This window comes from Anas acuta, chromosome 15 (assembly GCF_963932015.1).
Source record: "Anas acuta chromosome 15, bAnaAcu1.1, whole genome shotgun sequence".
NCBI lineage: Eukaryota > Metazoa > Chordata > Aves > Anseriformes > Anatidae > Anas > Anas acuta.
In genome coordinates this window covers 8851002-8876525 of record NC_088993.1, presented here as the reverse complement: position 1 = coordinate 8876525, position 25524 = coordinate 8851002, and the positions used below count along the sequence as shown (strand labels likewise).

General features: G+C 41.8%; 2 protein-coding genes across 7 annotated transcripts in view; one reads left to right on the top strand and one right to left on the bottom strand.

Annotated features, from left to right (window-relative positions):
• Positions 1–5613, top strand: part of MYH11 (myosin heavy chain 11) — a 60152-nt gene extending 54539 nt beyond the window's left edge. For 2 of the 4 annotated variants that reach the window (XM_068699126.1, XM_068699125.1), the window contains 3 exons: positions 2–110; positions 712–884; positions 4934–5613. In XM_068699126.1, the coding sequence (XP_068555227.1) occupies positions 2–110; positions 712–884; positions 4934–5069 (418 nt within the window). In that variant the 3' untranslated portion in view covers positions 5070–5613. Of the gene's footprint in view, position 1; positions 111–711; positions 885–2029; positions 2062–4933 lie in introns of all 4 variants that reach the window. The other 2 variants (XM_068699128.1, XM_068699127.1) reach the window with 2 other exon arrangements.
• A 2667-nt stretch (positions 5614–8280) lies between these two features.
• On the bottom strand, positions 8281–23759 carry NDE1 (nudE neurodevelopment protein 1). 3 transcript variants are annotated; one of them, XM_068699141.1, is made up of 10 exons: positions 23601–23721; positions 23259–23318; positions 19195–19325; positions 18028–18181; positions 14396–14544; positions 13953–14089; positions 12724–12903; positions 11681–11772; positions 10723–10859; positions 8281–9601 (listed from the first exon to the last, which is right to left on the bottom strand). In XM_068699141.1, the coding sequence occupies exons 3-10, from the start codon at positions 19278–19280 to the stop codon at positions 9508–9510; spliced, it is 1029 nt and encodes a 342-aa protein (XP_068555242.1). In that variant the 5' UTR covers positions 19281–19325; positions 23259–23318; positions 23601–23721; the 3' UTR covers positions 8281–9507. The 3 variants fall into 3 exon arrangements, with proteins under 3 accessions (XP_068555242.1, XP_068555241.1, XP_068555243.1); XM_068699140.1 differs by lacking the exon at positions 23259–23318 and having other exon boundaries at positions 23601–23759; XM_068699142.1 differs by lacking the exons at positions 23259–23318; positions 23601–23721 and adding an exon at positions 19933–19982.
• Positions 23760–25524: the final 1765 nt, after the last annotated feature.

The following is a 25524-nucleotide window of genomic DNA, read 5'->3' as shown; positions in this document are numbered from 1 at the left end:
GAGAGAAGCAGGCTGCAGCCAAGACATTGCGCCAGAAGGACAAGAAGCTCAAGGATGCATTGCTGCAGGTGGAGGACGAGAGAAAGCAAGCAGAGCAGTACAAAGATCAGGTATCAGAATATGGCATAAGGGTCTTAGCCTGGGGCACAGGGATTTTCAGGTTTTACCCTAAGAAAAGAATATTCCACGTTCCACCTTGAAGAATATTCTGTGCTGGGAGAGCTATACAGCACTCTGCTAAAAGACTTGGCAATCTGATTCTTCTTTCATGCAGAGACAAGTGCCAAAGCACTAGTCCTTGCCCATCAACCAGCTGCAACAGTCTGACTTCACACAGTGATACATAGGACTCTGCACAACATCCCTTTTGGTACACAAATGGAGACCATGATCAAATTTTGTCCCACATTGAAAAGTTTAACTTTACATAAAACACACCAACGTGAAAATCAGAAATGCAGAGGTAGGACTGTGCAGTAAAAGAAACAAGCAGTTTCCAAGTACAGTGTCTATTAGCAAAATGAACTCCCATAAAGTAACGTTATTTTTACATTTTTAGATTTTAAGCTTTCACCTTTGATTCAGGTCAGGTCATGTTTCTGTAAAACTGAATTCAGGTCATTATTTCTGTAAAACATGAAATTAGAATGAGGAATCTAAAGCTATCAGACCTCTTTTGACTTAAAGAATTATTCTAAATTTTTCACATAGGCCGAGAAGGGCAACCTACGACTCAAGCAACTGAAAAGGCAGCTGGAGGAGGCTGAGGAAGAGTCTCAGCGTATCAACGCAAACCGCAGGAAGCTGCAGAGAGAGCTGGATGAAGCTACTGAGAGTAACGAAGCCCTGGGCCGGGAGGTTGCAGCACTGAAGAGCAAGCTAAGGTAGAGTGCCTTTGTTTGGAATAGCTGTTCCCACTCAGTGACAACCTTGAAATTTAGAACTAAATTAGAAATGTAGAAAAAATATCTACTTGAGTAACAAACAGACACTGATTATACTGCAAAATTACTCCTTGTATTAGCTTGGCAGATGCAACAAAAGGCCAAAATCAGAAGGTGAAATGCATTTCATAAACTGCAGCAGTCTCAGGATTTCAGCTGTGAGATGAACAACTGTGATGACATGGCACAGGCTTACCTCTTTTTCTAACTGTAACTCCTATTGGCTTAAATAGGAACAGAATTAGACTTGGTTGCTTTAGGAAATACCCTTATTGCTGTATATATTTATTCTTACAGTTACAAATACAGTTAGAAATGCTCGTGCTTTTCACACTCTCATACCTGCACAACTCACGCACAATGACTGTAATCAGTCTTGCACAACTCCACGGGAAGCAAAAGGCAAAGCACATTATGTGACTCTTATCCAAAAGTCTCTTTGGACTTCACCCTTCCTTATTCAGTGTCATTAGACCAAGGAAAGATCAAAATGTCCCTCCGTATTTTCTTATTAAACTAAACTAAGTTAGTTAAAACTAACTGGGAAAAAGATAAAGCTGTGATCAGCCCACTACATACCTGAGTTTTCCTGCACTTGTTGGGTCTGAAAGCTCCAAGTCACTGAAATACAGGATGACTTAAATTATAGGAAGTTGCTGAATCTGCATCATCATGCTGTGAAATTTTGTTTTCTACCGAAAACCAAAGGTATTTCAGATGAAACTAACGCACCTGCCTAGATGTGTTCTTGAAGCTGTTGTTCAGGTTTGCCAGTAACATGCGTGAACCTCCAGATGTGAATACTTCCTTCGAAGTGAAGGATTAGGGATGTGGTGGCCTTTTCCATTAGCACCATCTTGGGTGGTGCATGCTCTTGGCTGCTTAACAAAGGAGCGGCTGCATCCAGTCCCTTTTACACAGAAAAGCATATTTACATAGAATAGCACAGTTGATCTTTGTCTGATCCAAATGTAATGTCATTGGCTGTAATGTACTTTGTTTAATTATTTAAAAGTAATCTACCTACCTCTGATCATGACCATGTGCTTAGTATAACTGCCCGGGACTCTTTATCTCTGTTTCAGAGGGACACAGGAACCTTCGCATGACTAAGCAGGTACCATGCCTTCAACTTTGCAGCTAGCTTGTGTTGCACAAATTTCCATTTTCTTTGGCCCAAGTAAAAATTATGTGAGGTTTCTGCAAACTGTGAAGGCTTGGATATCTTGGCATTAATAATTTTTTTTCAAAAGAGACAAATATTACAATAAGCTAGCTACCGTCAGCTGTTCATCAGTGATACATCTTTCTTACAAGTAGGTTATGTACTGTTGTAGACTTACCAATGTTGCATTCTCACCTCTTATAAACTATACCAACAGAGTACCTAATAAAGTACTCTGACATTTTCTGCATGAAAATTGTCTTTTTTGCACCTATTTACAGCCAAAAAAAGAAAATCTGCAAATCAAATACACCATTAATTAGTAAAATTGATTAAAAGCACTAATGAATATGAATCATCACAGCATGTTAAGTGTTTCACAGTATTTCTTATGCATACTGTAATGTTGATTTTAAGGTAAGACCCTATCTAATTCACATGAGATTTGCAAAGGTCTTATTTGCATGTGATTTATTACACATTGGTGGCATCCAATCACAGAGAGAAGAGGAAATCTTGCCATTCGTTATGTAGCATTCTGTGCCTGTGTCACTTACAAATAGCTATTACTAAGGCTTTTAGAGCTGTTTTGCAGCCATTACTAGCTTGTCTACTGTATGTTGCTTGTCTACTATTACTGAAATGTAAAGCACAGACATCAGAATTAATATGAACACTGTAACATAGCACAGCATTATGTTATACTTCATCACATTCTCTAGAGATAGGAATAACACCTGCTGTTGCAAAAATTGAAGAGCTACTGCCTTGTAATATTTGTATATCTCTTATTTTAAATATGCTGGATTTCGCTGTGAATACACAAATATTTAAAGAAGATGTCTTGTCCTTGCATGTGCCTTTTAGTCAGGCTGATCTTCCCAATCAGGCTGTTATTCAAGCACCACTCCATTAGCACTTGTTCAAAGATAGACAAAATAGATGCTAAGCAAAACACTAATGCTTAGGGCTTGCCTCAGCTGTACACATTACTCTAAAGGCATTGATGCAAATGACCACAAGAACATTATCAAAGACATGAACCTGTTTTAGATTAACAGATTTAAACAAAAAGTATCTATAAACAGGTCCAATACTAGTTTGAAGGGTGTTCACTTTTCTGTAGCCAAGACTTACTACAAGAAGTGGGTAGACTTCCTATTACTCTCTGCCAGTCCCATGTTCTTTTATAGCACTTCAGTGAACTACCACAGCATAAAAATGTCATTTGACAAATGATTCATAATTAAGTTCAGATAGCAAGAGTCCAAGAGGGGTAAAGAGCTCTTCCTCGTGAAGACTGAGACCTTCATTGATAAGAACTAACAAATTTACTGACCTAACTAAAATGTAGGGACAAATACTTGGCATCATAAAGTAGTAGACTGCTGTTTTACTCTGTCAGCCATGGCAGGGTAGAAATTAATTACCCTTCTGTTCAATACATGCCATTGGCACCAGAAGTAGTTCTAAGAGCAGAACTTCAAGGAAGCATTATTTTCAGCTAGTTGCTTGTTCACATCACAATTAGTCTACCTTAAATGGTAGAACTGATTAAACATACACACAAAAGGCAACAGACTACACGTCTCAAGGAGTTCCACCTTGGAAATACAGGTTTGTACCTCTGAAATAACTTAGTCCAGCCAATGCTCTTACCTACTTCCCTAGTATGCAACAGTGAATTTGGGGCTTGAATAGCTGCTTCAGAAAGGATGACAGTGGCTTAGTCTTTTGCAAGGACAAGACAAGCCTTTAAATATTTCTGCATGATTGCTGTACCCAAAAGCGCAGAGTTGGATGTATTTTAACACCAAATTAGTAATTTTGGCCAAACATTCAGTGATCATGAAAATATTTTGTCGCTTATGTCTGTGGTCTCAAGCCTTGACAAAGGTTTGCTTAATGAGGAGCAAGTGAGAGGCCATGTTACAAAACTCCACTGTTTTGTAACACACTAGCAATGGAGGCCAAGAAGAGACAAACATCTTCTGGCTCACTTGCTCACACCTCCCAGAAAATTAACCTTGAGGACCAAAGTGCTCCTAGCTTGGGCTATGTCTATGGAATATATGGGAAGGGGAGGGAAGGGAAAGGAAGAGGGGGTAGGAGGAAAAAAAGCATTTTCTTCAAGCTCTTCTGTAAGACACTCTGCTGAGTGTCAGCATGTGAGTTAAGACAGTTTGCAAGCACACTGATGGCTTCCTCTCCCCATTGTGGAAAAGGTTGGAGCTACTCCCAGCCTAGGATGCCATACATGTCACAGCACCTGTGGTGCTCTAAGCAACACAGCCTTTGTAGAGAGGGACTGTGGGCTCAAAAATGCCTCCTGTCATCCACAGCACTACAGTCCCTGGCTTTCAGTACCTGTTGAGTTTATTCAGACTGCAGGTCAGAAATTCGGTATGAGATTTCTGTATCTCCTTGATCTTCTAAAAGCATCGGCAATGCTCCCCTGATGATGCAGGGACAAGCAACCCACTTTCCAATCCCTTCTAAGCACAATCAGTTGCAGTCCCTACAGGGGAAAACAGTAAAATGAAAGGAAGAGTAGGGGATTTGCGGCAGATGAGACAATTCAGAGTGGAGCTTTAAGCACAAGAACAGGAATCCCAGCACAGTTCAAAGGAACTGGGAGTCTGAACCTGTCCATAAACTAGCCTTAGATAGTACAGAACAGAAAGCTTTATTAGGTGCCCACAGCTCTTGGCTGTTTTGCATTTAAAAACTCAGGCCCACAGGTACTGTTACAAAACTCCACACTTATTTGTGAGAACTGCAAATGACCTAACATCTAATTTTATTTTTTATTTACTTACTACAGGAGGGGAAATGAGCCAGCATCTTTTGCCCCACCCCGCCGATCTGGAGGCAGAAGAGTAATTGAGAATGCAACAGATGGAGGTGAAGAAGAAATTGATGGAAGAGATGCAGATTTCAATGGAAAAGCCAGTGAATAAACACGCTTAAAAATTGCACTGCAGTAAGGAGAAGGAGGATGATATTTAGCACTGTTTAAGTCTACTCTTAGTGTCAAGGTCACACACACCCACTCCTCTGATGATGATAAAAAGCACAACTGCCTTGTCTCTAATGTATAGATTGGTGTTGAAAGTACTCCAGAACTTTTACCAGTGTGTTTGAGAAGTTTTGTTTTAAATTCAGAGTATTTCACCAAGAATCGTCCAGAAAGAAAGTTCCAATAGCTCAGACAATTTAAGTCCCAGTGAACTGAAGTTTACAAAGGATTTGTAAGACTGTTGCAGGGAAAAAAAGGCATTGGTCAGTTAATCTTTTCTTAAACTTTCATTTTGTCTTAAGTATTCAATATAACTTTTTTTTTTTCCTGGTTACTACACCCCTGATGCACCACTCACAAGGTGAAAGTGCCTTTTTAATCACTTACTGAAAAATAAAATATCATTTGTTCAAATTAAGTCAAATGTTACAGTTTTATATGCACCATGGATGTGCTTACACACTAATAAAAGTCTATAAAAAACACTCCAATATTCTTGTGCGCAGGTGTCACTTGGGTGCAACACAACATGCTGGAAGGGAATGGGATACAATGGAACATGTTTACAACTCATACCTTTTAGGAAAGGTCAACTATTATCAGTTTTTCATTCTGGTGATTTTTTAAGTAACTGCTTTTGAAGGAATAAAATAATATGTACACAGCTAGCTGAATGAAAAATGACATGAAGCACTTGGGACAGGTTTGGCTACCGCATGGAGACATGGTGCTAAGAAACCCTAGGATGGATCTAAGGACATTCAGGACCTTCAAGAGACTTGCACCCTTCTGGCACAGCAGCTAGAAAGCAAACAAGGCCCCAAATACCTATGTTTAGGTAACTGCATCCACACTCGAAGTCTGTATGCAGAGGGACAGTCACAACCTCTAAAGCTGGCCTGGCTGGAAACAATTAGACACAGCAGCCCTCACTGAATGCAGTGATCCAAGCCAAGCTACTCTGTATAAAGGGATCAGCACACAGTTACTTTTATTTTTGGAGTACTCCAACAGGACTGCAGCCCACTTATGGAAACTACCAGGACCTCCCACAGATGTATGCAGCTCTAATACTTTCAGATAGCAGCTGGCTTTGTGGTCATAGTGGGACAGCAGAGAACCATGAACAGCAAAGCCAGGTATAATATTGCTCTGAACTGAGAACAGAGAGCTTCCTCCATGTCTTAGGTTGTAATGCAGGTGAAGCTTAAACAGTATGACTACAGGGAGAAGATCATGGAAAAGTATCCATCTTAACCGCTAATGTGATCACCTTCCAAAACTGAATTTTGTACCAGAAGGCACAGAGACCATGAACTCAAGAACTTCAGACCAGGCACCGTTTAGCCAGCAGAAGTAGATCCCATAGACTTCTCTTAGCTCATAAAAGAGTAAAGGAAGAGTTCAAATAAAGAATCTATTTAGAGTGACTAAGATGATAAACTGGTGATGGGCAGTTAGGAGGTGTCAGCTGAAAGCTTTTCATTGCATGGTCAGGCAAGCAGCTCAGCTCTGTAACTGTGTCCAATAGCCAGCTATTATGCTGGTGAGCCTACACATGTGCAAACAAGGAGACCAAGGAAGTCAGACTTCAAAGAGAACGGTCTTCAGCACCAATACTCAGATCAGAGCTGGGCAATTGAACATTGTGACCTTCTAAAAGGATTTCTTCTGAAAAATGCATATGCGTAACCGTAAGTGTTGGCCCAGTGGTTAGAGTACTGCCATAGCACTTCAGAAACTTGGGTTCTAGTCCCTATTCCACAAAGTTTATTTCAAAATAAGAAGCCTAAGTGTGTTTATTTAGTAGCACTACAGGAAGATTCCATCTGCAACAGTGGCCAAATAACATTGCTTTTGGCTGGATACACTGTGCTTTGGATTTGTAACGAAAATAGTATTGACGAAATACTGTTGTTTTAGCTTTTAATGAATAGTGCTTACAGCCTCGTGTTTTTCCTGTTTCCCTATCAGCAAGATGGCTGAGGATGGACAAAAGGCTGGGGGGGAAACACGGCCAGAGCAGACCTCAACTGACCAAATGGATATTCTATACCATATTTCACATCACACCCAGCAATGAAAGCTGGGGGGAAAGGGAAGGAAGAGCAATGTGGCATGAGGAGCAGGGGTATGTGTTCAGAGTTACAATGTGTCTTCCCAAGTAATTGTTAAGCATGATGAATCTTTGCTTTCCTAGAAATAGCTGAACATATGCCTTCGAAGGAGGAACACTGAATGAATTTCTTATTTTACTTTGCTTGCACACACAGCTTTTCCTTTACCCATTAAACTATCTTTATTTCAACCCATGAGTTCTTTGCATTTTTACCTTTCCAGTTCTTTCCCCGACCCCGCAGAGCAGGGGAAAGAAGCATGTGACTATGTGGTGCTTACCTGGTTGCCAGGGTTAATCCCCAATACCACACTAGTTTCACTCCCAGCAGATGCAGTATTACAGAGGTGACTGTTCTGCACTAAATTATTCTGACAATTGTCAACAGCATTCCCATACTCCCCCAGTGATCTGATTAGTTGTAGTTGCATAAAAATGGGTATCTGTATAACATACCATCTTAAAATACCTGCAGTCACTTTAACTTCAAATCCATGGCTCTAGCACATCCCTGACTTTATCTCTACCTTATTTCAGTGCTGACTTTCAACTTGAATGCAAGCCAACCTGCTCACCAAGCAGGCAAATCCTGGCATGGCAAGATCATACAGAAAATGCAACTTGTCTTGAGTGATCCCTCCAGGCTACATAGTTCAGTGATCCAGAGTCCATGTGACAGCAAAACTAACAGAGTAGCCCACATGCTTCAGCTCTTCATGAGTAAGAAAAGTGTAAACTTCCTGTGTGAGAGGACAAAAATCACATTAAAATGGATTAAAACCAGAGTTCAAAGTTTTTACAGAGCAATGCCAACTATAGCCATTGCATAAATCCCAAAGGCATCATTAATTATGACAACAATTACATTCCTTAGGGTAGGAAACCATGAGAACAAGAAAAATGTAGGAAAAAACTTTGCATATGATATAGCAAACAATGTCTCTTCAGGCTCCATTGGTAAGCTGAGAAGATGGTAGCAAGCATTCCTGCAAGAGCTACAATGACAACTCACAGTGACAAAATCAAAACGAATACCTAACATTCAAAATAAGCTTTATTCTGCTTCCCAGTTAAGCCAACTTTGTAGATGGCTTCAATAATTTGAATGATCTGTAGTTATTTCCTAATCCAGAGAAACAGATGTATCAGTTGTTGCTTTCACATCATTGAAAGAAAAAACACAATTTATGCATTGTCATGTAAGCTCCCTCCAATAATACAGAAACATTTAGCCATAATTATTTTGCAAGTACAAGCTTTTGTAATGTATATTAATACTGTGAATGTATATTAATACTGTGAATGAACCCGTTGCATTTTAAAAAGATGCAGTGTTATTCTGTAGGGGAAAAACTCCAATTTCAAGAATAATTCAGTATTCTGACATACTTGGACATTTCAAGTTAAAAACATTGCTAAATTAGTAACAGCTGAAGGCATATTCTCATCAAAAACAAAAAAATTCATACAACCCAAGGCACATTAATAAAGACAGGTTTGCAAAGTAGTAAACCCCAGCTAGTAAGATGTTAGAACCAGGAACTTTATCAGGTCTCTTGCTTCCTACAACAGCTAGGCTTTATGAGCCCCATATGATAAAACAATATCTATAGGCTAAAAGTCCCTACCTTGCAGATAGTTCTGTGATCTCCTGAGTATTCTAAGCATTAGGCATTCCTCAACTTTAACCAACACCTGTTCTTAGTGCCAAAGAACTGCTTATAAAACCTTACCATTCTAGAGACAGGGTTTCGTGTAGCATGATTCTGACCAAACATCTCACAAAGAACTGAGCAGCTTCCCCATAGAAATACACCTCTCATTACCTAAAACCACTCCCCTAACTCAGGTGACTGCAGCACACAACACCCATGATAAAAACTTGATGCAGTCAGAATTCAGTATCAAAAGCTGAAGCCTGAGGAGCTGCATAGGAAATACTGCCTGTTGGAAGCAAAAGGACAACAGCTTTGACTGACTGTGCCAAAGAAACAATTCTCAAGGAGTTGTTTTTGTTTTTTTATTCCCACAGCTGCTATAGGAAGCGATTTGAAGTCATGTGCTGCTAGACAGCATTGCTTCATCACACTGCCCACCGAACTCAGAGAAGCCAGATGGGTAAGGCCATGAGAGGCCCTTGTTAATTGCAGCTTTATATTCAGTCCTCACCTACCCTTATGCTGCTAACTGATTGCTCATTGATATCTCTTTAAAACTAAAGTTTTATACATTTTTTTCCCTTTTCCAAAACCACGCAGCCTTTTCATAGCAGCATCTTGACAACACTTTGTGAAGGATGGCTTATTGGTCCTGGAATATTTGAAGGTCGCGTCCCAAAATCCAGACGTTTCACTAACCTACAAATACAAAACACAAGTTAGTACATTTCTTGCTCAGTTTTACTGATTTTATCAGAATAACTGGTTGCTACAGGAGTACACCACTCAGCCTGAGAAGCCAGCAGATTAAAAACCACTTTGCACACTAAGCGAGCCCGTTACTTAACCAGGCTGAATTTCCACCGTAAAACAGGGTTCTATTTCCCTCTGAATAGTGAAAAGTTATCTTTTACAGGTGCTGGAATTTCAGTTCTAGCATTACAGCAGTAGAGGTATAGTCAGCATGTATGTAATAACGCAAATGTATGGCCCTTGAGGCTTTCTTGTAGGAGCTTTAATGAGGTTTCTCTAGCAATAGCAGGTACAATATGGAATATTCCTTTCACCTGCAAACTTCGGGCATCGGGTAGCAGAACCACCCAGTACTCCCAGAGCAAGGGTCCAGTTGAATAGTTGCATCTAGAACCGTATTATAAACACTTAGTTTACAGATAATCTAAAGAATACGCAGTACAAGACTGGCAGGGCTTAAGCAGGCACTGAACTTGTTATGTCCTTGCTGATTTTTCTTCATGCATTTAAAACAAAAAGACAACCAGTTCAAGCACCTGGAAAAATTTGCAAGTTGCCTCAGATAACTACTTTTGTCAGCTGCTCCCTGGAAACACATTTTAGCAAGCATAAAGCATTCTGATTGAGGTGATTCATTATTTGCTTTCCCCCCCACCCCCCAGTTCTTCCATAAATGAGAATCTCAACTTTGACAAGGGAAGTCCCCACATGCCACAACATTCCTGAGGAATCACCACACAAGAACATGAAACATAAACAAAACTGAGACAATAAGCAGGAGCTCCCTCCCTCTGTTGTACTTTGCTCACACTTAAAACTGGATTTATAATAGGTGTATTACATTTGCTTGGAATTTGTTTTTCAAAACTTGATCACAGTTTTCAGATTTTAACAGCTGTTGATTACAAATTTTAAACTGATCCAAAACATTCAAATCAATCTTAAATAAATAAATTTCCTACCTTTTGGAAACAAAACCGGTTCCACGAAACCAAAGATTCAGTAAGAAATACAACAGTACCTGTCAGAGTTCTCACTATGACACAACAGTGGAGAACAGCACTAACCCTGTATCGCACAGAGGCTGGTGAGGACTCAGGCGCGTTTCAAGGACATCTCTGTTCATGTACATGGACACTGTGGTTCTGTTTGGAGACTGGTCATACACAAAGTTTCGGCAAGAGGCAAGTTTGGACTCCAAAGCCTGACGCAAACACAGGTAATGTGTCAGATATCTTTCAGAAGATTGACTGTGTTGGTTTTGTTTTTAAAAGTTTGCTTTAAAAATGAGCTGGGGTTAAAAAATTTTTATTTTTTTTTTTTTTTTACTAGACAAAGCCACGAGTTCTGAATTTTTGAGGAGGTAAAGCCAGTCATCTCAAATACCCCAGGAAAACTGAATCTTTTTGTAGGGGAGGTCACGGATTATAAAGTAACTCCTGCTGGGTTATTTTTCAGCTATATCATTTCTGCAGGTCAGCCCATCAAAAGGCATATGAATGCTTGTGCCAACACAGCACTAGGGCACAAGGGAAAAGACAAATGAAGTCATGGGATAACTTTCCCAGCATCAGTACTACCTGACATGTTGAACTACAACTCAACATGGCATTAGGCCCTGCTCAAAACACTACTGGAGCCTTAATGAAGACTTCACCAGAAGCCCTCTGGACAGCAGGCACCAGCCTGCTTTCTTCTCTGCCCTTCATGGGAGTAGATGATCTCTTAATTTACTCACGTCAGATTGTTCTTTCTGCACATACTCTTTCAGAAATTTGGAGAGGAAGAAAGGTCAGGACTCCACATGGGCGCAAGATCTCAGAAAAGCAGAGATGAGCCCTATTTTTGTATGGGGTTACTCAGAAATATACAGAGTCCAGACTGAACTTCAAGGCCTTGCTTAGCTAACCTGACAGCTGAGATAGTCTTTCCAGTCTCTTCTGAACAGTGCAGATACTTGCTGCTGGCTGCAGTTTCCAACAACTCTGTCCTTCCAAGAATATTTGCTAACAACTCATCACTCACCCCTACTTTCCGCAGCAAGTCTCCCACGATGTTAAGTGCAGATATTCTGGCAGCAGGTGTGAGAGGGGTTGCACTGTAACTGTCCTCAAAACCTGCAGGGCAGGATAAAGGACAATACATTACCTGATATTTAAAAAAAAAAAGTTCTGGCATAGTCATACATAGCAAATGAAACATCAATATCTTCCTTTTACCTTTTCATATCTGAGCTCCAGATCCTTTGTGTGCATTAGAAATACAAAGCACTGCCTCCCTGAGACAGCTCCAGTTACATAGGCCTAAGCTGAAGTCTCCACACATGTCATGGCTTAGATTTCTAGAGACCTGTTCTACATCTTTATTGCTGCTGTAGGACCGGGGGATGCGTTCTCAGAGAGAACCATAATCTCATTTCACTGAAAATTTCTGAATCCTCTTTTACACAAATGCTATTTCTCTCACACAAAACACAGTTTCAGGTTAAGAGTACCAACAGCTACAATCAAACTTGATTAACACTCAGAGCTGTAATATCAGAACACCAGCACGTGACCCTGCAACTCCTTGCATTTACGCACACAAACACAATGACATCAATTTATCACTTTTTAAGCAAGCAGAATGAAAGCTAATGTTGGAGGATTAGGATATTAATATAATCAGCACTCATAAAAGATAAGTAACTGATTCTATTGGCACAAAAGCAGAGATGATCATCTAGTACAGCCATCTAGGATGACTTTCCAATGTCCTACTGTTCCAGAGGAGGAAGAAAACCCGTCCCAAAGGAAACCTACGCTCATGGAGAAGCCAGTTCAAGTAACAGGAGCGTGGCATTAAAGATCATCATGAAGTTTTTAGAATCCTTTCCCTAAATTAGCCCTGAAAACAAATAAACCCCCAGAACTGGGGTCAGTGAATGCTGAAATCACAGTAACTAGATTTAGGTGGATTTCACTGAGACACTCAACTGTAATTCTGTTTTCTCACTTCTGCCTGCAGCCAGAAGCTAAAGTGAAAACAAGGGTATCACATGGCATTTCTGTACCGGTTCCATCACGCACCTCTCCTAAATGTCGCAGGGGTGGCCATGTTGATGCCAGGTGCCCGGTGCACCGAGGGAGTTGAAGGCACAGATAAGGATGCTTGAACTGCAGTGTCTGTTCGTTCTGTTTCCAGTGCAGTTCGCATTGGTGTTTTGGGTTTCTCCTGTTTCTGCTGCACTGCAAGCTCTTGTCGTAGATCTATGATGCAAGCAACACAAACAAAATCTTGGGAATTAGTATTCACCAAGATAAAAAGCAGATGAGAGCTGTACTTCACACCTTCACCAGGGGAACAAAATCCTTTATCCTTGTAATGATTACTACAGGCACATACTCAAACTCTGGATGAACATTAAGGCTTATCTAGCATTACAGTTCGACTTGTTTTTGTTGTGTTAGTTCAAGTTGCTATTTGGCTTTAAGTTCTATACCATTTCACAAATAAATTCCCTTAGGCAGGCAATTAACATGCATCCAAACATTACAGACCAGTACATGAAGGCACATCAAGACTGAGGCTCTGCAACTTGGAATATCCTGGCTACATCCCAGCTCCCTACTGGGATGAGATCCAGGTATTCCTACCTAGTGCACTGTTTTCCCTCCCACTTGGGTTTCCACATCAAGGAATCCCGAGCCAAGGTAGAGTGGAAACCACACCATCATCTAACCCAGGGACAGAGCACTCCTGTCTGACAGCCTGGCTGTAGCTTATAGAAACCACCCAAGGGCACAGAATCTGAGCAGAGCTAGAAGTGTTTTTTCTAGCTCCACAGCTACATGGTCTCTCTCATCTTCCTACCCAGTCACGCTGACAAACCAAGAAGCTAGTTCCTGAGACTATTCAAAGGTAACTGGAAGCCAGCCACAGCCCTCCTGTTTTCCACTCCCATTAGTGTTTCATTAACTCCACTTTTCACGGGCCAGGGAATAACAGACACTACTGGTTACTAAAAGCTGACCTTCACAGGTTACAGGAAGTTGAACAGCACACCTCATCACAGACCCATCACTACAGATTAGGAGAAGGTTGAGAAAGTTAAAACAGACTTGTGCTCCTACAAGCTACTCAGGAACAAGATCAACAGTTCAACAAGGGGGGTAGACAGTCTTGAAGCTTCATCACTTCATATTGCAGATTTAGAAGATACAAATGTAGAAGCCAAATTCTAAGGCACATGAAGAGACTGAACAGGTACGAGTCAGGAGGGGAGAAACGCAGAGGTACAAGTGAACTGCTGTCTAACCTCTAGCTTCATCTTTCAGGCGTTGCACAGACTCCAGAAGGTTTTCTTTCTCATCCAGCTCGCTCTCCAGAAAAGCATTTCTTTCGATAGCCTGGTTTAAACGCTGTTCAAAGTCTTCCAGAGACATTATAGTTGCTCTGAAAGAGAGTACACGTCAGACCCTTCAAGCATATATAGTAACTCCCTCTCCCAGAAGGAAAGGGAGAATCTTTTGGATTAGGATTATTTTTGTTTGTTTTAATTTTAGCTTGTAAGATATGAAATAGCATAGCTATGGGATTGGACAGGCAAAAAAATAATCCTATTTCCCATCTGCATCACAACTATCACCAAATAGTTAGTTCAGAATGGCAATGCTAACAAGCACAACATAAATTACTCAGGGCCACCGTAATCACAGGACAGAACTGAGGTAGAAGAAGAAAACACAGAAGACTGCTCACCTTTTTGCTCTTTCCAAGTCGTCATTCGCTTGCTCAAGTTCTCGAATGTACTTCTGAAGTTGATCTTTAATAGCTTTTGTTTGTGCCAGGTCATCTTCCAGTGCAGAGATTTGCCTGTACCCTTCTGAATGCTGTATTTCAATCTTTTCCTATACAAGGACAAATTAAACAGTGCATCAGAGACTTGGCATTGTCTTAAAGCCTTTAAAGACAGACATAAATCCTGTGAAATTTTCTGAGAAACATCAGCTTACATACAGTAAAATGCCAACAAAGCCAATTGCTTACATACTTCTGGGCTGCCAGCAGACAAGAGCTCTTCCTGTAACTCCTTATCAAGTTACTGTGCTGGAGAGCAAGCAGCTCCACCGCCCAGAGCTGTTCCCTGCTCTCCCAGACAGTTCTCACACATGCTCCTGACCCGTCCCCCATTCACAAAGATGAAAGAAACACATACTCCTACACACAGACAGCTTTTACCCTTTTTCTGAGAAAAAGGGCTTCAACAGCAGCTGGTTTGTTCACATGTACAGTGCCCCGCTCAAAGACAAGACAAACCAGCGTTCCTGGGTTCTGCCCAATGCAGGTGGGTGGCTCAACAGGCAACAGCACAGAGCTTCTGAGCTCCCCTACCACAAGGCAGCAGCTGGAAAGGCAAGTCTTAGCCTCACTGTTTTAAGATGCAGGTGACAACCACAAAGCAGAGGCCCAAGAGACAGCATCTACTTTAGCAACAGCACCCAGTAATGCCACGGAGAGACAGTGCACTTGCTTGCCAGGCAAATGCACTGGCTAGAGTGAGATTGTCTGCAGAACGACTATAAGCCTGCCACCCCCTCTACGATCTGCTTTGGTAGAATGGGAAGAATATGTATGACATCCTGGAGCCAAGTGGATCTGTGTGCAACTCTGAACAAGACAGCAATTTCTGAGCCCCCAAGAGCTTTAGCAATGCACAAAGGAAGATGCAAAAGGAGCTGAAAGAAGCCACTTATTTTTAAGCCTAAGCTAGAGTCAAGCAGTACTTATGACCCTAAATGGCAATGAAAAAAGTGTTAGTACATTTATGTATTAACATAAATGGAACCAGCAGGATTCTCCACCACCTCTGTGGTTTTATTAGCCCAAAACACATTCAGAGCTCTCGTTTACAAACATTACAGGTGCAGTTATGCAACACACTTCAGACATGACCCTAAAACAAACTCTGTCCTTTACAGCAGGTACACAAGGGATACATTTAAGAAGAGGCACCAGTGGGGAGGAAGGCTCAGCTTTGCCAGCATACATCTCTCTCCTGCTATCGCCTCCATATGCAGTAAATATCATGTGACAGCAAAAGCTTCACAGCCACCATCTACTACAACACTTCACACTCCACCACCTTGCTATCAGATCACTTTGACATGCCAGAGTTTTTTTCTGTGAAGCGACAAGATTACTGTATAAGTAGCATTCCTGAAGTGCTTCTGTCTACAATTTAACACACTTGAAGTCACTGAAAACAAATTCACGAGGGAATTTGAAAACCATGGCAAGTAGCCTAACACAGCTGACAATGTAAATAGAGCTGTTTTAGCGAATGTAATGCACAAACAAGGAGGAATGGAAGAGATACCCATGCTGAATTAATAAATTCCCGTTTGATTACAGTGTAATGACACATTGCCATAATTCCTGATCTCTGAAGCATACATGCATGTTGACTTTAAGAGCCTTCAAGCTCTAAGAGGCAGAGTACTTTCAGTTAGCTTTTCAAGGCTCTCCAAACAAGTCCTCCAAAGCATTATTTCCATTTATGTTTAGGTAACATGAACGCTGGCTTCTGAGGGGATAGCAAGCATGCTCATTACACTGTCAAACTGAAAGCGACAAGCTGTGTGGGCCTCACAAAGTTCACTCCTGTTAGGCAGGACGCAGATAGCAAGCCTTGATGGGCTTGGTTAACACTATTATTCAATAGCTTCCCAAGTTTAATGCTTTGCTCTTCAATTGATTCAGATAAAAGACCAGGATTGCAAGGTTTGAGGCTTTGTTTCCAGCCAATTGTAATAAACTATCAGCTGATCTGACCATCAATGGAGCCTCTGTTCCTTCAGTGCAAGCTGTTACTGCAGTCTTCAAGGCTGCATGAATAGCCAATTGTTAAAAGGGTTTGTTTGAAACAGAATGTTTATCTACTATCTAACAGAGTAAGTTATCTACTATGAAGATTAGTTTTCCAAGATACATATACTCTCCACTTTTGAAGTTCTATGTCAGTTTCTGCTATTTTCATTCTCAACTGCTTCAGCTTGTTCTTTGTTCCCTTCTCTCAGTTCTTGCAGCAAAAGAAAACAGTCCACGATCTTCTTAGTCAAATGCACTGCCTTTTTTTTTTTTTTTTTTGAACTGCTATGGCTTCTCCCCAAACTCCATACTACAAGCAGCATCTAATACTGCTAAGGTACTAATAAACAACGAAGATCAGTGTAAAAGAGCAAATGCAATGAACCACAGCATGGAATTTCTGCTGCCCAAAAGAGTGATTTTTTCCCCCCCTAAGTTGAGGCTGGGAGACAAGACATTTATCTGGAGCTAAAGAATATTTACTTAAGACAGTAATTTACACAACAGCTGAGACACAAAGCTCTATACACCCAGATTAATTACTTACACAAACATCTTCACTCCCATTAGCTCATTATTGCATACAATTGAGAAGTATAATTAAATAAATCTTTGTTTCCACAGATATTGACCTAGACCTAAAAAGAGTGGAATGTTTCCTAGGTGACTATACCATCTTTAAGTAAAATGCTAACAAAATTAAGCTTTAGAAATGCACAGCAATTTCAACAACAGTTTTTCTTCAAGTTTAGTTTAGTAGTATTTCCTAAACCTGTCAGTAAGGACAGGGGACTAGCAGCATCTTTGAAGAGATGTGTCTGCCTCCTTTCAGTCTCCTACTCCAGGTAACTCTATATTTCTTACCTTTCTCTGCCAGGAGGTTCCATCTCAGTAAGTTTTATGTTTTATAATTATGGAAATTAATGCTTGCCAGCTATTTCACCCACACACCCCCCAGACTAACCAAGTATAAGGAGGATAAGCTGCGTTCCTGTCCTCCCCTGATTATAGAAAGAATCAGCAACAAAAATCAGGAGTGTAACTTTCATTCCTCTCAGTTCTGCGTTACTTATTAGCTGCTACTTCCAAGCTTATCTGGAACACCGGATAATAACTACACACAACTACATAAAAAGGCTTTAAAACAACTAAGTTTTATGTAACAGAACACCAAAGATGGAATGTTTGTGTTTTTATTCTTCTGCAGTATCACGTTTGCACAACGCAGACAGCATTACTCTGCGCTCCATTGTAAACACTTCTCCTGTCTCAAATCTATCCCTGAAACATAGCCACAACCTGCAAACAGGGACTCAGGAACATCATGGAGGTATCCAGTACTCTCAAAGCAGACAACAGATTGATGTTTCTTCATTTTCCAAGACATTTTTTGCCATTTGCCATTCAATCACTTTATAATGCCAAACACCTCTGCCCACAAGGCAAGCGGAATCAGCATACACCTTTCTCGTTCACCTTCATGCCTTAGACGCGTGTCTACTGGAAACATCAACCACTCTTACCTTAACTGACTCCAGCTCCATTCGCAGGCGATTGTTTTCTGACAGAAGGTCTCTGTTTCTGGACTCTGTTTGCTGCAGCTGAGTCTCCAGTTCAGCTTCATACTCTCGACTCCCTTCTTGGAATTCACGCAGCTCCTCCTGTGTGTTCTCAGCACTAAAAGGCAATTCCAGCAGCAGAACTCATAATGAAACAGAACAAACTCTTGTACACTTAAGGATGAAAAGATACTGCCATCTAACACAGAAAGCTCTATGTCGCTCTCCAACACACACTCAACAGGAAAACCCAGCCATTTGCAAACACGCCTCCCCAAACTTGGAAAGCCACCCCATAGCAAACCAGTAAATGGACAAACAGGAAAAAAATCCTATCTGTCTTTACACTAGCAGTAAACAGGACATGTGTAGTCTCTTTAAGATGTCCCATGTCCACTCTATCTTCATATTTAATCTATTATTCAGTCCCAATTTCCAAATAAGAAATTGAACAATGCTATTTTTGATCAGCAATAAAAGGGGAGAAAACATAAAAGACAGAAAAGAAAGCCTGTTCTTACATTCAATAAAATTCTATTGAAATAATTCTCCAACAAGCCAAATCAGTAGTACTGAAAGGTCTAGACGTCTGGTCTAAGAAAGGATCCACCAATACCAGCATCAAACAGGCTGAATTATTCCACCCTCTACTGTGTTTACAGCAACACAGTGAGCTAAAGGAATGAGCAAAGCATGCCCGTTCTCAGACAGGGATCTTCTCCCATCCACATGCTGCCAAACTAGTTTTGATCCACATATAAAAGGTAAACAGCAGAATCTTTCTGCAGTGGCCTGGATCATCCCAACAAGGTCCTGCAGTGACTTAAATTCACCTGTGCTTCCCACAGACTGCAGTCAGAAACCGTGCAGCACACGCATTCCCGTTCAAACCAGAGCAGGGGACACAAGCAGTGGTCCCACAGGAGCACAAATTCACTGCTCAACTAAGCACAAAGGACTCTGGGCTGGTGTAGCTCATGCAGAAGCATGTGCCACTGCTTTGCTCCTGCTGCCACTTGAGACAACTGAGCTACCTTGAGTTCACCTCCCTGTGTGGGGCTATTTCTATCTTTGCATGCAGTGCTTTTGCATCATATCAAACAACTCTGAGGAACAAAGCCATTGCCTTACCACTGCTTGTATTTCATAGCCAGCTCTTTCCAGTATCTGGTTTCCTCTTCTGCTGAGCTGAAGTGATGGCCTTCTGAGTCTTCCATGGTGAGTGAGCCCTCAAAGTTAAGACTCCCGTTTCATTTTGTGCCCTGGAAAATTAAAGGATCAAGCATAAGAGCTAATACAGTGAGCTAACTCAGTACGCTGCTCCCCACAGGAACTCAGCGCATGCCTGAAGACCCAACTAAAGATGAGCTTTGACAGTGGTCTGTTGGATTTAACAAAAAAAAAAAAAAAAAAGAAAAATCTCTACTGAATAATGAAGTTCTTCTCCCCAGTTCTCCCAAGGTTGCCACATGCCACAATCCCAGCAGCAAGCATCTTCCCCCACCCTCTGACTACATAGAACAGAACCTCAAACTTGAGCTACAGCTGCGCACAGTACAAGTGCGCAGTACAAGTGCAAGTACACAACACAGGAGAAAGACATCTTAGACACCTTCAACTCCAAAGACAGTGCAATTAAGTTGGAGTTAACAGCCCTACAGACACCCCAAAATTAAAGAGACACAGAGAAAGTACTCAAGGTTGAGGTTTCCTGTGTTAAACGCTTCCACGAATGCCTAAGCTTTTTATGGACATAACCACTGGATACAAAAAAACTTCTCCCTAAATCGAGATAGACAAAACTACCACATTTTAAACCTGAAATATCAGAACCCAGATACAGCTGAGGGTCACAATGTATCTGCATACCCCAGAGAGCCATGGGAGAAGGGAACTCCAGAAAATCCCAGGGAAGAAGCAGTAAGAGCTCCACAAAGGCTCTAGTGGGAAAGCACATGGTTGGACTAAGCATGCAGACAAATTGCAGCAAAGCTAGCCAGCAATCCAGACTGTCCAGCAGTCCCTATGCCACAGTCACAAACAGGAATGGCACATGAGAAAGCCACATGGAAATCGAGAACCTTAAGTTGGTGACTCCAGCTTGAAGACTTAAGCAGATGCTACAATTAAATAAATGCCCTCTGAGCTGCATGATGCACTCTAATAGCCAGGTTGCTAGCAAATATCACTTTATAGGAGTTAGTCGACACTGGAGAAACGTCAGTCCCAAAGCTCCAGATAACCGGCCACGTGCTGCCCTGGGCGAGGCAAGGATTCCACACAGCCATTATCAAGTTAATAAAACCCCTCAATAGAGCAAGGGCAGTAAATAAAGGTGGAGTCAAACAGCCCATGGCAACAGCGTTGTCAAAACTACTTGAATTCTTGGGGCTGAGGAAACACAGCCCTTCTATCAAGCCTCAGCTCTACATGTATTAAGAACACTTTTTTGAGGTAATTCTAATAGCATAAAGGGGGAATGGGGGAAAATAGCCAAATACTTCAGAGATCATTTAGATATCTATCCTGTTGTCTGCTCTTATTTATGATGCTCGGGAAATGCTGGAGCAGACCTTCTGAGCGGCATGTCATAGCCGAAGAAAATGTACATCCACTCCACATCTGCAGAACTGAAAAAAGTTATTATCATAAATCATCACTCTGCTGTGCAAAACCACCTGGTTTAACCAGGATTAACAACCAAACTTCAGTTCTTACCTCGACTATAAAGGACAGTGGCAAATACTAAAAGTCTAGGGATCTAAAATCCAATTCCTACAAATCCAAGCAGTGCTGGAAAGCACAAGTCATTTTCACAGCTCAGATGATTTTCAGAAGGTTATTGAGCAAAAACCAAGCGGCTGTCACAGCTAAGTGGCCTGTGCCCAAAACCTCAACACACAGTATCAGCACCACACTCATGGAATTTATATTGTTATTTAGAATGGGAGTTAGAAGGTGCAGGAAAGTTACTAACTCGAGTTTTACAACTCAGTTTCTTGACACAAAACATTGATTAGACAAAGCTAAAATCTCTCCTAAGAAAGAAAACTTTCCAACACAAATTCTCAAGGCTGCTGCTATCTGTGCTGTAGATGTTTTTAGAAGTATGCCATGGAGGTGGGGATGATTAAGGAATGGTTTTCTAAATAGTAGCCTTGCCTTTTAAAAAGAAAAGCGCGACCAAGCACAATTAACATTCTTTACCTAGGACAGTTCACTACACATCTACTCCATTTTTAAGTGAACTGAAAGTGCCTTTGAAGTTAATAAGCATGTCTTATGTTCCAGGCACTGCAGACGCTCACCAACCCTTGCAGAACACTTGCAAAGAAGAAAATTGTGTTTTTCACAGACAAGGGACAGGACACAAACTCAGACAAAGAAGCAATTCAGGTGCAAGAAGAAACCCAGAAGAACCAGCAACCATTACTGTGGTTGAACCACCACCTAGAAGAGAACACCAGAGATCCTTCTGAGTGGTTAATTCTCACCACTCATACAACAGGAAATTTCTGCATTTCTTTAAAAACAGAAATACTGCCTAGGATACGCCTGACTTTGTTACACAAATCAAGACATACTTCAAAAGTCTCCAAAGACGATTTCTTCTGACCAGTGCAAGCATACTAATGAATACCACACCTGTGTTCAGACTGTCAACAGAAAGAAATCCAACATGATGAAGAACTGCAAGATTTGTACCTGAAAGCTCTCAAATAATCCCTTGGAACCAAAACCTTTGTAACCAACAGACAGCTCCTGTTGGCCTGAAAGGCTTGCATATGCTTATACCTGGCCCTCACTTATCTTTTTGCACTGCACCTTAGAAGAACTAAAAGAATGTGCTACTTCACATTTTGTAAGATTGCATGGGTCACAGACAAAAGGACTTCCACTGAGTCATAAATTTTATAAAAGGTCCACAGAACCTTGATAACTTTCAGAGAAACAAAGATGCTGCCCACAACAGCTGCTAACCGTGTCTGTACAGACAAGGGATTAGGGACCCTCAGGATGTCAGCCATTAAGAACACACTGCTTCACGGTTACCATCACTAAAGAGTACTTAGTGGTTAAAGTTGACTGCTGAACTGTGAATGCCTGGAAGACTGGGGGACCTGTATTTATTCCAGAGACAACCCAACATAACAGAGATCCTTTCACTACCATCCCATGCCACAGGCATATGTTTTTTTGTCTTCAACATTCAAGGAAGACATATTAGGCTCCCTGTACACCTGCACTGTATTTTACCTCACAGGGATTTTCAAACCTATAAAAGATACAAAATACAAATTGAAACTAGAAAGTCGAAGTTTCAGACAAAGAGTTAAAGACCATTAAAAAAAATTTAATCATAAAACCAAAACAAATTTTTCCGAAGTGACAGTAGAAAGAGTAAGGTTTGATTTCCCTCCACACACACACACAACTACTTACTCTACTTGATTTTTAACAGCTTCAAGCCAGCATGCAAAATGCCTTGAAAATAATTAATAAAACCAGTTAGGAACTTTTCATTATTTAGGCTCACTGTAATATGGGAAGGGTGCGTGTCTGTGCAAAAGAGATTTTAGCAATATTTTGTTAAACACAGGCAAACGTGGAAAAAACAAGTGGAAGTCACAGGCTACAGAATGCACACACTGGCTGTCCCTTACTTGTTTTCACACACAAAGCCAGAAAAAACATCTGGCCAGACTTCCTGCATACGAGCACCACAAGAGCTGGTCACAGACATTACAAAATCTCTACAGCATGCAGGAAGTGAAGCGTTCATGGGTGGGGAAGGGACTTCTGCAAGGAGATAAACACCTCCGCATAATTGTTGCAGGAAATTATTTCATACAAGTGACAGCAAAACTGCAAGTTTCATCAAGGAAAAGGAAAAGAAAAAAAGAAAAAGAAAGGAAAGTCATACAAGTAACATTACTGAAGCAACTTCAGCTTGGGAATCAGAGTCCCAGTTCATTAAGTTCACAAAGACCCCAACTTAGAGACTGGTTTAGTCCTAGAATAAAGGACGCAGAACAACCCCTGCATACCAAATGCGTTTGCTACAAAGGAGCACTAACTCGGTGAACAGCACTGACCCATCTTTAAAGCTGTGGCTGGAGCCTGAGCACGTCCTACCTGAACAAAAAATAGAAAAGAGAAGATAGGAAAGAGACTAGGTAAAGGTGAAAGACTACCATTAGCGATGCTGAGTTATCCGTGGCAGGGACGAAGCTCTTCTTTGCCACTTCTGCCAACTGTAAGAACAAATAAAAAAAGCTCGATGCTCCCAAGAAGCAGCTTTCCCCTCGCACGAAAAAAACAAGTCTCCTTAAAACACCCGGCAAGGCTCTCCTCACAGCGCGCCGCCCTCCCTCTGCTGAAGCAGCACAACAGCAAACCGAGGGCAGAGGCCCCCAGAGCCCAGCTCACCGCAGGCACGGGCTCGGCGGGGGCCGTTCCCCCGCGGCCCGACTGCGGGATTTCTGAGGGCAGTTGTAGGGCTCCCCATTCCCCCGAACGCCCCGAGCGATACGAACCCAGCCGTGGAGCCCCGGGCGTGAGAGGCGGCAGAGAGCAGGCAGCGCCCCGCCTCAGGACCCCCTCACCGCCGCCTCACGGAGCTCCCCCGGGGACGCCACTCGCTCCTCAGCGCGGCCCCCCCTCGCTCCCGGGCTCCCATTGGCTGGAGATCACGTGCCCCGAAGGGCTCCGCCAATCGGCGGCGCCAGAGCGCGGCCCGCGGAGCGTTCGGGAACTTTTCGTTACTTTCAAACAGGGACGGGGCGGGGCCGTGGCCCCTCAGGGGCGGCCCCTCAGCCCCGGCCCCTCAGCCGGGGGTGGCGGGGTGGTGGCAGCACGTAGCTGTTTTCCCTTGAAATGCTCTAAAAAAGGGAAAGTTGTACTTTTAAAAATTATTTATTATTATTATTATTATTGTTCCAAAGACTCCACAGACAGAGCCAGCAGTGAGGTGGTTATATAAACATCTAACACAAGCTCAACGTTTTTACACCGAACCCCTTTGTACAGCTGACTAACAAGGCCAACTGTCGCTGCAGCCAGCACGACTTTTATGACTGATGAGCAATCACCACGATGAGGACAAAGTGTGCTACTGAACAGTAGCTGCCTGCACTCACCTGTCACCTTGCTGTGGCGTCACCATCCCAGAAAGCACCCTCACAAGCCTCGCACCCACAGTGGGAACTGGGCACCCACAAACAATGAGGCCGAGTTAAACCTCGGGCCACCCACAAACAATAGGGCCGAGTTAAACCTTGGTGCAGCCGATAAATGGTTTGTCATGCCCTTGCTGCCCAGGGTCACTGTGAAGGGGCCTGAGGTATGCCCCAGGTGCGTTCCTACCCAACAGCATGCACAAACACTTGGTCATGAGGCGTGCCTGGTATTTGCTTCCTGAGTCAAAACAAAAGCACAAATTATCGCGTGCGCCTAGATACGCTGGCCCACATACATCTGCCCATACGTCACTGAGTATCGCTTGACACACGTGCAGCACGTTTTACAAACTGCTGGATGACAGGCACCCACGCACTGTGGCCCTGAGCCCATCCTGCTTACTTCAGAGATGCACCGCCCAGCCTGGAGCAGAGCCCGACCCCACAAAGACTTAACTGGGTGGGCTGCAAGCAGGTAAGCCTTTCCCAGCAACTCTGCAGAAAAAGGCTAGGACTGTAACAGAGTATTTGTGCTTTTCTATCAGAATATTCTTATAAGAGAAATCCAGCCATAGCTATGATAACTTCAGTTGAATAGGGTGAGCGAAATAATCATGCTCTCATGTCAGATATTCAGCAAAATAACTGCATTTTGAGATCATTTGTTCAGAAGTAAATAGTGACAAACTTATTAATAGAAAAATAAATTATGTGCTTAAAATTGGTTAATAGCAATTTGCAGTTCTTTTGTTGCTCAATAAAGTTTTAAGTGGGCAAGTTACAGAAAATAAACCACATGCCATCACAGTACATCCCTAGTAATTTGAAAATGTATACATTGTTCACTAGTTAGGGACAAATGACAGTTCAATTCTTTGAACAATTATTTGAGGATAGCATGAGTGAGTATACAGATGATATCAAAAGTGTACCTGAACATTTTTAATAGTTCTCATCTCATACATTTGTAAAGTACAGCAAAATCTCTGATATTTTAGAGGAAGCTGTTTAGCCTCTCATCCAATTCCAAAACAATGTAACAGCAGCTTGACAGGTGCCAAAGGCTCAGAGGCACTGCTGTACAGGTGCAATAAATATTAATAAAAATGTTTCTCTAATTACTATCCACTGTCTTGTTTGCAAGAAGCATGAGAACATTTGCCTGTTTAGCAGAGAAGAAAAAAAAAAAAAGATTTTATGCATTTATTTTTATTCTGCTGATGAATAATTAATAACAGGCAGTTTTTGCAGTGCTAGATTTGTTGCTGGTTATTTTGATGAG